At 40.2% G+C, this 18,454-nt stretch overlaps 1 protein-coding gene across 1 annotated transcript; it reads left to right on the plus strand.

The window, feature by feature from the left end:
* The first annotated feature begins 11,394 nt into the window (after positions 1-11,394).
* On the plus strand, positions 11,395-17,878 carry LOC136443686 (nectin-4-like). Its single transcript, XM_066441008.1, has 7 exons — positions 11,395-11,768; positions 13,604-13,897; positions 14,242-14,526; positions 15,070-15,303; positions 15,462-15,527; positions 16,232-16,414; positions 17,059-17,878. Exons 1-7 carry the CDS (start codon positions 11,717-11,719, stop codon positions 17,130-17,132), a joined length of 1,188 nt encoding a protein of 395 aa, XP_066297105.1. The 5' UTR covers positions 11,395-11,716; the 3' UTR covers positions 17,133-17,878.
* Positions 17,879-18,454: the final 576 nt, after the last annotated feature.

Raw genomic sequence — 18,454 nt, forward strand, 5'->3', positions numbered from 1 at the left:
TTTTGCCCCCCATGAATATGAGAAAATGTCATGGTAAACGGCATCTATCAGGCATGCATCTGACGGCTGGGGTTTGAGAATGATGTAGTATTACGACGGACACGACCGCGGGAGGTTTTTAAATGGATTCCGCAGGCGTTACATACATACTTCCGATAATGCAGTTCCCAAAGTGCGACCCCATGTGATGCAAATAAAATGCAGGCTGCACAACCCCATTAATACAGGAAATTTAGACTTTCCCTGAAAATATATTACGCTGAGATATAGGCCCACGGGTTTTTTCAGTAAGATTAAGACTGGGAAAGACTGCTGGGTATATATGTGGACTAATGAAATATCGCAAAAATGTAATGCGCAGTGCAGTTTTAAAAAAATGCCACGAAAAAGATAGTTTTAAGTACAGAAAGCAAGGTAAGGCCATGATGTGACTCCGGAGCTTCCACCTTGTTTGAGCGGTAATGGAATAGGCACGTGGTGGTCAAGAGGATGCTGGGAAGCTCTCGCGCACAGAGGAGACAAACGGCCGGGTAAGATGATATCGACTGGCAGACTTTCCAGGATGATCAGAGAGAAGGAAGGTGGCACATCTAGACGGGATCCGCAGCTTTTGGGGAAGCTGGAACTGATGGCGCCGCCTAGCCTGCCAGCTCAGCTGCTGTTATCCGGGCCATTTGCCTTCCAGGCTGGCTTCTGCATTTTGTTGATGCTACTTCAAGGTAGGCATTTGTTACACTACATTGTTTTTCTATGTCGTGAGTATGGAGTGCTTTTCACACGGTTAGCTCTACTGCTTTCATTTTGCCGGAAATAATCGTTTTATTTCGATTCCTCAATGAGATTTCGAGTCGAGGGTTATGATGGAGCAAATGATTCGGGGTGTGAAGGTTATAATTCATTTTCAACGTTCGATACCTGTTTGAGGGAACGGGTGGGAGCCGGGAAATAGCATTTGCATTGTGGACGCGAGAGTGCGTAGTGAATGAAATCCACGGCAAACACAATTTTACATTTTCCCCTGAGTGTCGTATGGAAGGTGTCGCTGTGTTCCGTTGTGGGAATGTCGTGAGCTCTTGCTTGTAGCTGATATCGACCAAGTATGAGAATGTTTTGAAAATGCGCAATCCGGTGATAGAGCGTGACCTTATCCTTTTACGATAAACGAGGCCCTGAACGAGATCAATCAATGACTGGCTAATCCAACTCAGCCGGCAACCATGGACGTGAAAGACATTTGAAGAATTACCCTACAAATGTATGCAGGTACTACAATTAACAGCCGGTAAAGGCCACGGTACAAGTTAAAACAAAGCAGCTTTGATCAGCAAAATTCCATCCTGATGTTCCTGATTGCCGGTGGAATACAGCCAACGCATCCAAACCGGAGCAAATTATGTAGTAGCAGCAAATCATGATGACTGTGAATCAAACAGAACAGATTAAGCCAGCTGTATTGGGCTATTCTGACACAGACTATGTTCTAGACTAACCGCCTCATTTTGAAAATGTGTCTGGACAGGACTTATTGTTTGGAGCCGTTCGAACTGCGAATGTAACAACCGTTACGCAGCATTGTTTGAAACGTTGTCGGTGCATTGCATAGACCTTAAGGCATCACTCTTGGCTTATACACTGTCCGCCCGCGCAGACCTTAAGGCATCACTCTTGGCTTATACACTGTCCGCCCGCGGCGTTTCGCTTAACATGTTCAGACAGACGTCATACCCATTACCGGACTCTGAGTGATCAAACTGTCAGTGGTCTCTGCTTCAGCCCTTAAACTTTGAACTTGATGATACAAGAACATCCACTGTATACGACTCGATTCTTAAATATGCAACTTGACAGCCCGTTCTCCTGTTGGAACAGTTCTGACATTCTCGTTCTCCCCCGCACAGCAGACGATTTTAAAATTAAGGAAGTGCTCTTGGCATGATCCACTCTTTACAGTTACTGCCTCCAGGCCGTCTACACCACTGCTTGTACTGCGTTCCAGAGCCTGCAATCAGAGTCTTATCACGTACATGCATGCTATTTTTAACAGTCCCAGCTTTACCCAAAGCTACAGCTGCTCATGTAAATGCTTGATCCATGCCCTTCTTACCCTTATCTATGTCTTCAACAAAACTTTCTGAATTAGGACAAGGCTTTCTATAGATCTAAATCGGATTACTGTTTCGGAATGCAGCCACTACTTAGAACCCCCACGAGCTGTGCACAGAAATCAATTCTCAAATCACGCTATGTAACAAACATTTCTTTAACTAAGACTAAGTACCTCGAACATTCTTCCCCTTTATCACTGCGGTCCGCCGTGTATTAATCTCTCCAGGGGGCATTGGAACTAGGACGTATAATTCCAGAGTATAAGGCCTGTAGAAATTCATCTAGTTATTACTGGGACATAGGATGCTATAAGTCGTATTTTACCTCCCCCTACGCACCCGTACCTATATATTTCTAGTCATAAGTAGCTTGTTTTATAACAGAAACAGTGCAGAATACGTGGAGTCATAAACCCCAAACGTACATTATTCAAGGCTACGGAGTGTGTCATGAGACATGCATACCCGGAGGGTGACAAAAAGGACCCGAATGAAAGGAAATGGTATGTATTGTGAAGTTAAAGCATACCCCATTATATCCCTACTAGAAACAGTCGGTAAATCTAAGCAAGAAGGCTTATGTTACGGGTTGTTGGTTGGAGGACATTGTCGTAAGTCTTCGCAGGAAAAACAAATGAGGGTTTCTAAGAAAATCCAACGGCAATATAGGTGGTCAGAAGAAGGTTCAAGCGTTGCCCTGGGCAATATGTACTTTATGGGATGACATATTGAGACGTCTGTTCAATTGTTGGCGGCGTCTACGGCCATTTTACCCTCCATCCGTCTTACGAAGAGGACCTCGCGAACACCATCAGGAGACTTAATTACGATTGATTGAACGGTAAAAAAACGACTATATTATGGGTAGTGCTGTGTACATACATTCAGGTTCAGGTCCGGACTCAGGTCCGGAGGTTCAGGTCAAATACGTTTCAGTTACATGTAAAAGTTCATGTTGGCATAAATTAAACATGCAATTTGAAAAATAAACATGCAAAATTATATACGGTAGTTACCACAAAAGCTCAGAAATAATCACAAAGTCAGCATGCCTAGCGCCTCAGTGTTTTAGATGGTTTGGGAGTAAAGGAGAATTTAAGCGATAAATACTTTTTTTGCAGTTTTTTTTTTGCATCATTCTGCAAATGAACAGAAGGGGTTTAAAAGTATCGGAGGAATATATGAGAATTTTCCCCCCGGCCCGATTAAATCACTCGGGGTTAATCGGTTACTAGCTCTCCCACACGACGAAATGAAGAAATGTTATCGGTGTTTTTGCATGAAGTGAGGGCCCTTTCACGCTTATGGCGCGTATTCAATCCCGCATGAGTTGCGAATATGAATTAACATCCTTTCTCGGTTAAGGTTAAGTTCGCGGGGAAAAATTTGCCTTTAATTTTCACCCACCGTTGCACAACCTGGTTATTGACCCCCCCCCCCCCCCAAAAAAAAATATATTTTTTTTTTTTCCGGCCGCAAACTTGACCTAAAACAAGAAGTGTAAATAAGCAACTCATACGGACTTGAGCACACGTGTGAACCGGATTTCTAAGTTTTCAATCATTCGACCCATGTCATTTGTTTTTTTGCCACAGATACAAAACTTAAAAGTCAGCCACCGCCACCTACCACAACCTGGTCATAGCAAATCGTGACAGACATGCATGCTTGCCAATACTTGCTAAAATACTTCTAAAGGTCATGAAGGTCAACCTAACGTTGACCGGCTTTCCGTGACACTTTCCCTGTAACCTATCCGTTGGATGTTTGGATTGTTCAGCCGCCTCGTTCTATGATTGTCAATTTGCAATTGGATTTTGGGATAAGAATTGGTCAATCGAATGTGAAATACTTGGTGCATTGTGGTGCCCTGGGGAAAGCTTTAATGCGATGATGCTTGATCCAATAGGTAACAGGGAGACTTGCCTTCATAAGGATGACTATCGCATGTTTCGCTGTTAAACTATACGATCACAGGGCGTAATAATACTACATGCGTTTAACACAAAGATTCAGCCATATCCTATTGACCCGTGCACGGTTTGTGAAATTTTAAGGCATTATCAATGTTATATGACAGTTGTAAGCACGTTGTTGCCCCGTTTCACTAGGGCAGCGACCTCGCTGCGATGGCGTTGCGACCTAAAACTTGACATATCTCTCAACGAATTTCATAGATTAAATCGGACCTTTTTACGTGTTTTGGTGTCTTTTTAGTCATACTTTAAAAATTTGCATTGCATTTTAAGACTGAAAGCAATGGCTAGTGATAACCATTTCAGGTCACAGTGAGATCGCAGCGATATCACCGTCGAGTTGAAAGGGGTTCCTAACGAGGACAATACCCTGCCGTTTCAAACATTAGTGGACTGACAGCTCGAACCATACTAAAGTACCTATCAAGGCTGCAGCGTACGTAACAGATGGTTTATATCCGCCTATCTCGGGACTACCGCACAGGGGGCTTTGCGCTCGCAGCCATGCGCTGCAATGCGTATATTTCTTTCCTGGTGGCAATATAGATATTTATCCAACCTTCAACTAATTCCCCTATCATTTTGCTGACGTATTTCGGACAGTGTCGCTATGGAGAAGATTGCCCCATGGGTACGAAGAATTTGTAAGAAAACCCCTAAGCTACGAATAAATCTTTTTGATGTTCTTCTGTGCATTTAAAACAGCTTACTTGCTGTCTTAAGGATTTCGGAGGGATTTCACGCCCTTGAAATTGGATTGAATAGCATAATATAATATAGATATTCGTATATTTATATAAAGTCCCTGTCACACATTCAGTACCTTCCCAAACTTTTTATTCCTCACCTAGAGAGTCGGCAGTGGGTTGGAAGAAATCGGCTGATTTATCATTGCTGTTTATTTCCTCCGCATTTTACGACCGTTTCCAGGCATTTGAACGATCTCCCGAGTTTAAAGAAAGCGATATTTGAAAAAAAAGTGAACTGGCACGTACAATCAGTAGCCAAGTTCGGAAAGCAAATACCAACCACAGACGACCCTGCAGGTTGGAAGTTGACGGGAAATCGAAACTATGAAACATATATTGACACGGGGTTGCAACAAAACCTTTATGTTTAAAGATGTGCCAGTCCATGTTTTGCAGCAATACATTGTTTTTTATCATTTTTTTCTGCATCTTTTGGTTTTCCTTAGCCAGGGTAGATTAGCTTAGTGACTTATATGCACTACTTTATGGTGGTGCCCTGAACGTATATCAATAGTGCACAAACAGAACGCAAGTAAGAAAAAAAATTGAAAAACAAAAAAAAATCAACCTGATAGAATGTACAAAAAGGTCAAAGTAACCTTTTCTGTAACACTTATTTGAATCTATCTCGATTACGCGTTATGGACATTCTTAATAACTTTTTTGGTCATATTTGGTATATATCATGCTGCAACGAAATAAAGAGGCACAAATTGCATCCCCAGTTGTCACCGGTGAAATGTGTTATTATTTTTTTTACTCTACAAGGTAGATATGCAAGTTCCACTTTTAGTCATTCTTCATTCAAGTTGATCTACTGTTTGACCTTGTAAGTACTTATTTGATTTCATGACAGACACACATTTCTGTTATGACAAGTTATATTCAAGATTCAGTTGTACATGCAAGTCACAGTCACTTTCTGTGTATTTATATGGGCTTTTTTTAATCGGTTTCTTCCTCATTGTGACCAGCTGGTGTTAAGTTTTCTTACTTTCTGACGGAGCCCTCTCTTCAGAAATATTTCAAAACCGTCACCAGGCAATATGTTCTTCCTGGTTAGATAAATAAATGAATCATGAAAATGATTAGTTCCTGTTTGTTTTTCCCAATAAGAAAAACCGCCACAGTAATTAAGCTGCCACGTTTGCTCCAGATACCAAACAGAGCACGGCAATCCAGCGGCAATCAGACAAGAACAATGACTTTTTAATCGACTTACATTTACTATACGTTATAATTAGTATACATTTACTGCTGTATTGAAGAATACAACAGTACTTATATGTAGGTACTGGCCAGTGTTATTGAGTGATATTTGTCCTAACAGGGCTCTTAGTAAAATTGTCTTGAAAAGTGATTAATGAGGAAGAACATTTTGCAAGTCATCTTGAATAAAATTGAAGTGAGCGCAGGTATTTGTTGTCCTTTTTGTAAGGAATCATATTACACTTATGCATCCATTTTCCGCTTCTATGAATAATATGTCGACCCTCAGCCCTCGGGAGCCGTCCTTGTTTCAATGTGCCTCCGTGCCATAATATTGCTTTCCTTTTAAAGGTTACGACTTGTTTTATGTAGAGGTTTACAACCCGATGCACTTCCCGCGTCCCATTGGCGGCTTTGTATTATTGTTAAGTCATTACTTCTCAGTTATGTTCAAAATACACTATCCCACAATCTCAGATGATGGACGTTCAATAAATGCTTCTATTCATTACAAAGGTTTTATAGAAAGGGAATTTGCCATTAGAGACAGAGGGATTATGGTTCTTGGATAACATGTAATATCAGTCCAAAGTACTTTCGCGAAGACTCTAGAAGATAGTTTATTCAAAGGAAAGCCTTTAATGCATTTTCAAGGACCTTCATTCAGCTTAAGCCCCTGTCACGCATAATCGACCACGGTCTGCGGAACTTCTCCAGACCATGATTGGGAGGGAGTCGTGAACAAGGGGATCTGAGGTCGGGAATGGGTCGGCCAAGTTGCCTACACTATTAAATGTCGCCTGCGCCACACGGTGGTCAAAAAGTCTTTGTTATTTTCAGACTTCAAATGTATGCATATTGATAAGGAGTCAATGTCAATCACCCCTGTTACAGTAGCTGATTGGATCGACAATAAATGAGAGTAATTTCTGCTTGCATACGAGAGATGACGAACTGGCCATGGAACTTGAGTGACGAACAAGAGCTAGATTAGAATGGATTACAGGCTACTACAAACTCACCGCTGACCTTGGTTGGGCCGCATCGGGAACGGTCGGGAGGAAAGTCGTGGGAAGTGTCTTAATGTGTTTTCGTCGACGGGGGCTTTTATCTACGAATAAGTTAACGTTTGCACAAGCCTATCAATGTTATACAATTAACTTAGTTTGCTGGTTTGTTTGTATTGCATACTCGGTAAATAGCCTCATGGCGTAACACTCCAGGTCTGTACTGAAGAGCATACGCGACGTATCCGAACAGATTTATCGGAGTAACTTAATCCGTACCGGAAATGACCCCTCTCGATAAGTGTGGTGGGTTCTTTTAGGTGATCGACGTGTCGCTCTCCCCAAAAACGGGACCTCAATTTAACGTCCAACGTTAGCCCCAAGCTATGTACTCATTCTTAACCTCAAGGGTCTGGGCCTACCATTACGCCACGCGACGCTACAACTGTATCAAAACACGCCAGCAATTAACTGCATCTGGAGCATTAGGACTAATATACTCTACGCAGCACAAGATATGATCGCATTAATCTTACATGTACTAAACTGGTTTTCTCTACACTAATGGACGACCATGCTCCGTAACATTACCATTAATCCTGTCCCTTTAGCTCAAACAGTACATAAACCTATCATCGATTTTATCTTAATCAACCAACCAATTGATAATGTGACCACGAAACATGGTTTTGAATGGTCTATGCGTTTTGCATGGTTGATCATATATTAGAGAAAGGTTAAATTCATCAATACAGAATTGCCATTTATTGTAAACATAATCACAGTAAGGTTATGTTATGTTATGAGGTATGGGTTCAAGCTGTAAAGTGTAACGTTAAAGAACGGAGTGACATGCATAAGGTTGGATTTTGCTTCAATAGTTTGAGAAATGATAAGATAAATGTGGATAAAACAACCACAGGAGGTTGCCCTAGCCTTGATTTGATATAGAAGAGGTCGCGATATAAATTTCACGGACAATACTAATTATAATATTTTAGGCACCAGACCCATTTTAAATGTCATATTACCTACAAGCTAAAACTCATGAGACGTATAGTAAAAGGCAACCAAACAAGGTCCAGACATACAATGCATAAGTATGAATTACCACCGGCCAACATTATCTAATATGGTTTTTGAAAACAGGCCTGTTTTTCTTACTGCAGTGTTGGGAACTTTTATGGCGGTGCTGGATCGTACCACGGGTTACTGAACACAATACTATTACTGTATGGCACGCCACCAATTATTTACCACAAACAAACAAAACGATGAAGGATTTGTATGTTGTCAATATTCTCCCTTCTTGACTTGTTTGCGCAGCAAAGCGTGAAATTAATCTCAGCCAGCAGGGGCAATTACAGTAGTTTTTCTGTACAGTAGGATCAGTGTTTTAAATTATATTTGGAAGGCAATAATTAAGAGCGTTTTAGGGCAGGATATGGATCAAGACATAATCTTATATTCAACTTTCATTCGTATGACGAACAGATAACGTTTGATTATTTCTTGGTTTATGCCTTTTGGGTTTGCAACAAGTGTACGTTCTTGTCAACCGTTATTGAAATGTAAAGCACAGCTGGGTGCTTTTTGCGGGGATTGATGGGAAAGAATGAGAATTCCAAGGGCACACGTGCGCTGTTTACTCCATAAAAGCAACAAGTTATGTTGAATGGCGAGTGGGGAAACTGAATTAGGCGTCAATGCATAGCGGGTGTAACAGCCGGAATATGGAATGGCCGACCGGGCTGCGTGTGTCACTCCGGTGTTAAGCAAAACTATTGTCATAATATAAAATTCACATGGTATATTAAGAACTACTCACTGGGAAAGAGATTGGTAGATGATGAAAAAGTCCAGATTGAGGTAACAATGTGCCAGCCAGAACAGCATAACCCCCGAAACATGAATCGGAGAATATTGGAAAGCTATACGAAGAAGGTGGTAACTTCGTTGCAGTTGAATGGACCGTAACACCTTCTTTCCCCAACACGAATCCCTACAGATAAGACAATGTCATGGTGTCTGCCTTTTTTCTCTTAAGGCAATTTGGAGCAGTTGCAGTCATTTATCATGGATACGGTAGATGTGACATGTCTTGCATCAGCCAACTTTCTCTGCACTAGACTTTGAACTGGCAACGAGCCAAGATTTCCTGTTGGTTCAAGTTTGATCTTTCTTCAGAGTGCATTAATTTTGCCACATCCAATTACCAGTACCGCAGTGATCATCTGTAAGAAGCATGTCTGGTGACGTAGAGGTCATTGCTTACAGCAATCTCAGCCGTCTACAATTATGCTGTTAGATAGGTGGCATGCTGCGTCACAGCACCCGTGTCCCCCAAGATGCTAGATGCATAATTAACCTTACAAACCGGGAAGGAATTAAAGTCATGTTCGAGGCAAATATCCAGGGATGAAAGATAATGAAATATGTATTTTTGCAGCTTGTAGCATAGCTATCTATGCTGTGATTACATTTACTTTTTGCAATTGGAAGGGATATCATTTCCCTATGTAATTATAAGATGACGCATTACGGAGGAGAAGCTGAAAAAAACCCATTGAAAATAACATTGATCTTTAGCAGTAACATAATTTGAACTCATATCCATTTATTGTATGTTTTATAATTAAATATAACATAACCAAAACTAAATTGCCCATTGTTCTTTGTACCTTCCAATATCGGGTTCAAATCTATTGCTTCAATTAACGACCTTATTCAAGATCGACTATTTTTTTGTCATATTTTCATTATCTGTATGTAGTATGTAGTCGGTATAACCACCATTCGGCGTAGCAGACAGCTTCGCAAGCACGCGGCGCGACAGAAGTTGGATTTATTACACTGAACGACCTGTCACACCTAACCTTTTCACATCTATGTGCGAGCGTTGAAAAAGCTATCTAATGAGGATGCTCCTGTATGATTCTTGGTAGCGATGAGTTCCACACTACGATAGCTTTTGGATATTTCTAAATACTTTGCAGATCGCCCTGGTACTTGAACGCATTTTCCTATCGGTGGCCCCAGGTTAGCCTCTACCAGTCTCTGCGGGTCGCTGGGAAAATAGTAGAAATTGGCCAAATTGAGTCAATTGTATGAAGGGAGTCGGCTACGGAGAGAGGGTCAAATAGGCAACCCTGGATGGAAATGTTATCCTCCATGACCAAAGTCCCACGGCTGATGGTCTCTCTATAGCCGACGCTGCTAGTCTGGTAGAGACTAGCCTCAGGTGACTTTTTATGAGGCAGATACTTCAATTTATGTTTGAATGAGAAACGCTAATTCCAGAAAAAAAAATTATACGTCCTATTTATGTTTCGACAGTTTTATTTAGTTTCGGTCCATTTCGACCGTGCTGCGCATTTGTTTCAGTTCTAATTTGATTGAAGACTTGTCACGTGTAGGCTGGATGACGTAAAGCCTGTTCACAACAATTACCATAAAGTAATAAAATCCCGATCCTGATTCAATCTATCATTGCCGTACACGAGGGTATAATTTCATTACATGTGGCAGCAATGTGCTATCGATCTTATTCTGGATAACGGCGCCCCATTAATCCTCTTGTTGTTACATTTTCCCGTGTTCGGGCTACAATTCAGAGCAATGGCACTCAATTGAATTTGTTAGCTCGTTCGTTCATTTTCATCGTCTGTAGTGCTTTCCATTTATCTAAATCTGATCGATCACAGTTATCTGAACTTCACTTCGCTTGACGATTCCTTTGTGTACAATTAGTTGCCGTTTCTTGCCTCTCATCAGCAATTAGGACAAGGATCGATGGTATACATTTGTCATGGTAGGAGTTACCTTTGTTATTGATTGATAATGAAGAATACTTGTGCTCACTTTGACTGCATATCTATACAATTCGGCAGTGTGTGTTGGCAATTTGGTTTTAAACAAATGACATCATTAATCGTAACAAACGTCCCATCGCCTGCTATCCTTTCATCTGTTATGTCAAGGAGGTTTTAATATAAACATAAATGTCCTTGGTTATGTAAAACTTCTCCTATTATAAGTCACACAACCTTTTGGAATGTGTTTTCAGGCGTTTCCCCTGAAATCTGCTCACAAAAGATTTTGAATTGGGCATTTAATAGGGTACCTCCTGTACTGTGTCAATGCCATACAATTGAGTCAAAACGTACCCCAAGCATGGGAAGACCCTACAAAATCACAGTGACAAAATCCAGTTGTTAGTCTAAACTAAATCTTCATTAACCAACGGTTCCTACATGACACTACTGTAGACGTATGCATGTATCGGCATTCTAAAGGTCGATTAGTTGCCGGAAAACTAAAACATCCATACTACAGAAGCGTATCAAAATACTTTTTTTCCATTTTCAGGGTGTTTGGCACAGCACACCAGCTTTGATCTCCCCGAGTCAGTAGAAGCCACACTCGGTGAACCCGTCACCCTACCGGCATCCTACTCTTCAAAATTCAGCATCATCTCCATAACCTGGTCCAGGGTTTTGGAGAGCCCTACAGCATCCGACAAACGGAGTACGGTCTTCTCCTACGTTCCTCTGGCTAACCTCAGCCGGGCATACGGGCGGTACGCCGGCAGGGCTCGATTGGTCGGCAGAGCTTCCTTACGAATCGATCCAACCAGAACCGCGGATGCAGGAACGTATTCACTCTCTATAATGACCGGTGAACTCGGAAATGAAGAGAAATTCATTCATCTGGATATACTTGGTATGTTTGATCACTGCGTATCTCAACTAACCATTACCCGGATCTCGTATTGATATCAGTTTAGTTAGGTGGATTAGATGGAGTGGATGGGTTCCTTGTAGCAAGAAGACTTGTTATTCTTCTAACAAAGCCCCTGTGTAGTTGTGATGGGAAAATGTAATGGGTTCTGGCAGAATTCATGGAAGAGAGAGAGTCTGGAAATGGAAATCCATATCCATGAAAGCCATATCTTACACTTTGTTCCTCTCGACCGTGAAGACCTTTGTAAGAGATTTCTGAAGAAGAAGATCCTAAATCTGTAACAAGTGGCAATCAATCAACCGTGGGTTCAAGAAACCCTGGTAAATCGAATGCTATTCTAGTTGCAAAATAATCTCAAGGCCAATGCTAATTTAGTCAATGAATTAAGCTTCAGAACCTGGTAACAAAATGTTTGATTTCGGTCTCGGATGTGTGTACAGTATTTACCTCAATACCGAGCGGCCTACTAAACCATATATGTATGAGATCGTATACTGCTGCGATTTGTGAATGATATTTTACTGCCTTAGGCCTTGGAATGCAAAAGTAAGACATTAAATGTAGCACAGGGAGATATTTCTGTAAAGCTGTCCTCTAGTGATAAAAGGGAAAATGTACAATATGGTAGGCCATATGCGCCCTTCAGCAATATAATGATCCTCAACGAAAACACACTGAAACATAAAAACATTTCTCCTCACATTCCACAAGAACTGTTTGCTAAAACCATTTTCCCACAGTAAGTAAATCATTATCCACTGGAATAAGATACGTAACGTGTACCAACTATGAAACACATAACAATCAATATACGGTTTAATGAACATCCAGCAACGATTTCACATTCCGTTTAATAAATTCTGATTGACATATCATGACAGTTTCTGAAATATGTTGTCCCTTTTACTAGGAGAGGTAAATCACGGCAAGTGGCAACTTATTATGGAGTATCAGTTGTCTCAGTCTCCATTAATCAATCGAAATCTACCATGAATAATTGTCTGACGTGTGCGGAATCAATATCATTAGAAATCTCTGTAGCAATACAAATGAATCTCATAGAATTATTGGTTAATTCCCGTCCCGATTCCATTTATATGATAAGATCTTACCTGCGCTTTCTAAAATATTACATTCAATTCATAATTGCGCTGAAAAATGTTCACGGGTAATCCATTTGTTCAAATCAAGAACAGGAACATGTTTGAAATGACAAAAAAACGGTTTTGCATTTTAAAATACCACAGATATGTGCTAGACATCACGTAAATCCATTATACAACATTGACCCTAAAAGCAACCGTTAAAAATGCTCGTTTAGGTCTATTCAGACCCATCCATACTTCAGTTGTTGATAAGTTTTAATGAATCTTTCATTATTACAACATTCATTTTGATGATCTTGTCAAAAGTGAATAACCAATCAGTGGCCAAGTAATAGGTTTACTTCATAAGTTCATGTTTGACTGTTTGCATATGTTTTGCATTCATTTTACGTTTGCTTGAAACAATTTATATATAATTTTGTAAGACTTCCATTTGTGTAGTTTAGGGGAGGCCCCCGAAAAGCCTTATAGGCTTCTGGCCTCCCCTGCATGTATTCTTTGCTCTATTTATCTTTGTTTTATATTGTACACATGCAAATAAACAATAAACAATAAACAATTCGTTTCAGAGGGCGTTTGGCCATTAGCATCAAAATGTGAGATATAAAAGCCAAAATCACAATTTGCAATGGTGGGCTTGCCATATGATAGATATTTATCTATCGGGTGTTTGCGACCAAAATTGATGTGTCCTTTTTTTTTCTAAAGTTCCTCCAAGATTAGTGGTCGGACCAAGCAACCCTTTGGTCACAACATGGGGCACATCGGCGTCTTTGACATGCGCAGTGAAGGACGCAAGGCCCAACATTACGTCACTTCATTGGGAGAAAGATGGCGGCCGGATAGAGACCAGAGGAATATCTGGAAAATATTCGGGAGGAAACTCAAGAATTCCGTTTTTGACAATCCGCCACGTGACTAGATCTGACGCAGGGACTTATACCTGTGTTGTGCGGCACTTGACAGGAAGAGCTGCTGCAAGTCTACTAATGGAAGTATTCTGTAAGCAAACATGAATTTAATGTATACTAGTTGGCTCGAACCCGGAGAGCGTTGCCAATGATATAGGCAGAAATTTTCTTTGCCCACACCTGGTAATATGATTACAGTTAATTAAAGACACATCAGCCTTTTCGGAAAAATCAAAGTCCAAAAAGTATATGTAGTTACCAAATATCCACAACTTTTAATTGCCACCCACGTTTGTAAAATCGTTCATGTAATAATGTTAGGTTAAGTGCTGGCTCAAAAGGTTCCTCGGATATCATGTCAAAACGAATAAGACATCATTTAGGAAAGGAAATGTGCATGAAACAAATGATAAAAAAGATTTTCTTTTCACTCAGACCCTGCCTCTATTATCAGCATATCGGACCCTAAAGTTGTTTCACCAGAAGACCACGTCACACTTCGCTGCGTGGCTGACGGGAATCCACCTCCAAATATCACGTGGTCAAAATCAGGTCGGCAACTATGGGCACACGTGTACACAATGTCTAGTGACGCCCGGATTCGGACCAGTTCCTTAGTGTTGTACAGTGTAAACGAAAGCAGCAGTGGTTACTATATGTGTACTGCTAACAACGGCGTGGGGAAAAGAGTAGAGAAGTCAACAAACCTAGAAGTTCTTGGTAAGTGACAACTATAATGTCAATTTTGTTGTTGATGTTGTTGAAAATGTATTTTTACTACATATCAACTAACGTCGGTTATCTAGTAGCGGATTAGTCTGCAATCATTTAATTGCTTGAAGCTATTTACAAATATGTTCATGCCCGGTGGTAAACAGAAAATCTCAAATTTTATCATTGATATTTAGAAGCTTAAACAGCTAGGAAAACACGGTAACTGCAAATACAATCGTTTGTCTATGATAACAACATCATCTTTTTCAATGACTGCAAAGCTTGGCTGAAATATGTATATCTTGTTAAAAGCTTTAAGATGCAGTTTTCAACCAAAGCTTCATTTATAGTGTGCTTAACGCTTTTGTGTTACCAGTAGAGCACGCTACACCAAGTTTACATACATTAACGTCACAGGTAAGGAGATATTTGAAATAGACCTAAAAAGGAATTCTCAAGCCGGAATCTTAGTAAAGTACCATGCAGTTTTTTATCTTGGGAAATGTAGTTCATGAGAAAACTTCTGACATAGTTTCATTGTTGCAAAAGTTCCAGAGCGGCAGATTAATTTGACAACTTTCTCAACCATTGCAACCATCATCGGAGCATCTGCGGGAGGTCTGTGGCTCACCATCTGTGTCACGTTGGCAGGATACCTTGTCAACCGGCAACGTAGAAAGCGAGAAGAGAGGAAAAAGTTTGCCATTTATTATGATGCTAGCTTAACAAGGAGAAGCTCGTCTTCAGAACCCGATGGTAAAGGGAGTTCATTAAATCCTCCAGGTAAGTAAACAAGGTGCGATTTTTCCGTTAACACGTTTCTCATCAACGAAGGCAACATGAAATTTGGACCTGGATAGTTTTGAAACGTCTAACGGCACGCTTCATGAAGACAGATAATGAAGTGAGCATTTTATATGCTGTATTTATTTATTTGGCAGGCAAGGCTAATAGTCTAACGGCAGGGGATCGAGAAATAGCGACAATGAGGAGAGCACAGGGGAATGGTAGGTTTTAATTCACAGCATTCTATCTCTTTAGCAGCATGGTGCACATGCCATTATGCCGAAACTCGAAGTGCTTTAATCGCACGCTTGTATATCAAAGATATTTCACTTCACTTTATCATTCAGTAATTATACATTGTTGAGAGATATGTCGCCATAAGACAATCTTTCTTAACAACATGTGGAGAAACAATGCCACAAACAATGTGCAAAATACAATAAAAAGTTAAGGAACAGTTAGATTTTTCAACAAAAAAATGCTATTGATTGCTTAGCAATATTCTAATGTATGTCGTGTTAGAACGTGTCACCATCTTGATAACCATCGTTAGTTGTTTCATTCGCTTAGTCGTTATCCATTGATTTGCTATCATTTGTTTGTTAAATCAATTAATACATTTATTCAGTGATTAGTCATATATTTGTTATTTTTATTATTTTCATTTTCACTATTCTACTTTTCAGTTGTTATTCATCTACATGTTATCACTTAAATGCTACAGTTAAAAGTTGTTATGTGTTCTTCTGTTTAATCACCATTAGTTACTATTGTCAATCGTTCGTTAAACTCAGAAAATGTAGACTGACTTGTATGGTCCACATATGCATCTATTGTCAATCCAAGCATCTTGCTTATATGCCCTAGTGCTTTTATTAGCAAGTACAAAAAAGCGTAATGTGAATTTGTGGTTTTTATCACGTAGACAGGAAATACGCTAAAGCCATCTACGACTATAAGCCGCGGGAGGACAACGAGCTAAAAATGAAAGTCGGCGACATTGTAGAGATACTGGAGGGCGAGGAAGGGAGCTGGTGTCTGGGCTATCTAAAAGGGCGAATGGGACTGTTTCCTTCAAATTACGTTTGTTTCGTACCGATGTCAGAAGGTAACAACCTTTACATAGTACAAAAATTACTCAGGATTTTTTTTTTTTTCAATTGGATCGGTGGATTTTGTTTCTCTGTGTCTGTATGTGTTTTTAATGTGACATGTACAGGTATGTTATGTGAAATGCAATAAGAGATTACTCAGGAAAATGAATAGATTTTGCAAGGAGGCCCCATGTTTGAAACTTTCCTGCATTTCGCCCCTGCTCTGCCACCCCCGCAAGACAGCTCCTCTTACCATCCAACCTTATCTTGACTTTGTCTTAGGTTGAACTGCCTTACAATTATTGCTTCACCTCATTTACGTAGCTATTGTATATCTGCTCGAATTTGGATTTTCAAAGTCATAGGATGCTACCTAACGTTTGACCGTTTACTAAATCTATCCAGTTGCGTCTCTTTACCGGAGTGTATAACCTTCATCGACGTAACACCATTTAGATGGACAATTTAAAGCCGGCATTTGCGAGTAATACAATCCAATCCAGGTAAAAGTCAAATATGTTTATATAAAACGACGATCTTTTTGAAGCTGAGGCAGACTCGTATTACCTTTTGTTGGAGAAGTTGTTTGACATTGGTCATTCTCAGAGGGCCTAATTATATCAGATTGCTCCCTTTTTCCTTGTTCCCTTTAATCCAGTGTCTCCTGCTACATCCCTGTACATCCGTTGTGCGACAGACGGAGACATTAAGCCTGCAAATGGGAACCTATAGTGCAGGAGGGAAGTCTCAACAGGACATCTTTTAATCATGGATTTCACCACATGCCGACAAGTCTTATGATTAGATCAAAGCATCTACGACTACAAGCCACGTGAAGACATCGAGCTGAAAATGGAAGTTGGCGAGATACCGGGAGGCGAACTTTGTAGCGTCTTGCTCTGCCAACCCCGCGAGACAACATTATATCCTGTACTCAAACAACAGAAGCTAATTCATTAAGGTTAATTTGCATTCAACGATATCTTGACTTTGTGCTTTATTTAGCTGTCATTCAATTGTACCTAACTTCATCTCATTGATTTATAGTTATGGTTAAATGTATGCTCGACTTCGGATTATTCTAAGTCACTGGATGCTGTATTCCTAAAACGTCTAACCTCTTATAAAATCTATTCAGCTGTTCAAAAACTTTTATTCTTAATTTTTTTCCGGTTTCTTACTAGCTGGATGAATAACCTTCATTTGTATTCGTATCCAGTCAAAAGTCAAACATGTATGCAAAAAAGACGATCACTTTGAAACTGAAACAGACATATATAAACTTTTCATTGAAGAAGTTCTTTGCGATTGGTCATTCCCACAGGGCCTAATTACACCATATTGTTCCCTTTCGCCTTGTTCCCTTTAATCCAGTTTCCACGGCTACATCACTGTGCATCCATTCCAGACCATTGTAACCATTTTTGGAACTTCTTCAGCAGGTCTCTGGCTCATCATCTGTGTCAAGTTGCAGGGTATCCCTTCAGCTTTGATAAGCAACATAAAAAGAGAGAAGAAATAAAAACATACATTTTCCCACTATGATGATTGCTATTCAAAACCAGATTGTAAAGAGAGTTCATCAAATACCCAAAAGTAAGTAAACACGATGCGATTTTTTTTTCGTTAAACTCGTTTCTCGCCGACAAAGGCAACATAAAGTCTGTACGTAAATAGTTTTCAAAATGATAACGGCAAGACATTTAATGGAGTGAACGATCGAGGAATAGCGGCAATGATGAGAGCACAGAGGAATAGGGAGAAGATCAAACTCTGCATGGCCGTCTGGCTGTGTGTCGTGGTGTTTCTACTGGTGGCGTCTATGATGTCACAAAGACATTAATGCTGCCGTGAGGTTGGCATTTAAATTTCTAAAGCTTTATGGTTGTTCATTTTAAATCGCAACATTGTTATGTCATGAAGTTTGAGATTATCAAGAGGAACTCAGTGTTGTTTCTTATATCCTTATCATTACCTTTCAGAACAATTTGTACCGCCACGGTCTTCCAGGTAGGATCAACGGTGATGAAGAACATTTTTCTCCTGTAGATTCA

Source organism: Branchiostoma lanceolatum, chromosome 10, assembly GCF_035083965.1.
Source record: "Branchiostoma lanceolatum isolate klBraLanc5 chromosome 10, klBraLanc5.hap2, whole genome shotgun sequence".
Taxonomy (NCBI): domain Eukaryota; kingdom Metazoa; phylum Chordata; class Leptocardii; order Amphioxiformes; family Branchiostomatidae; genus Branchiostoma; species Branchiostoma lanceolatum.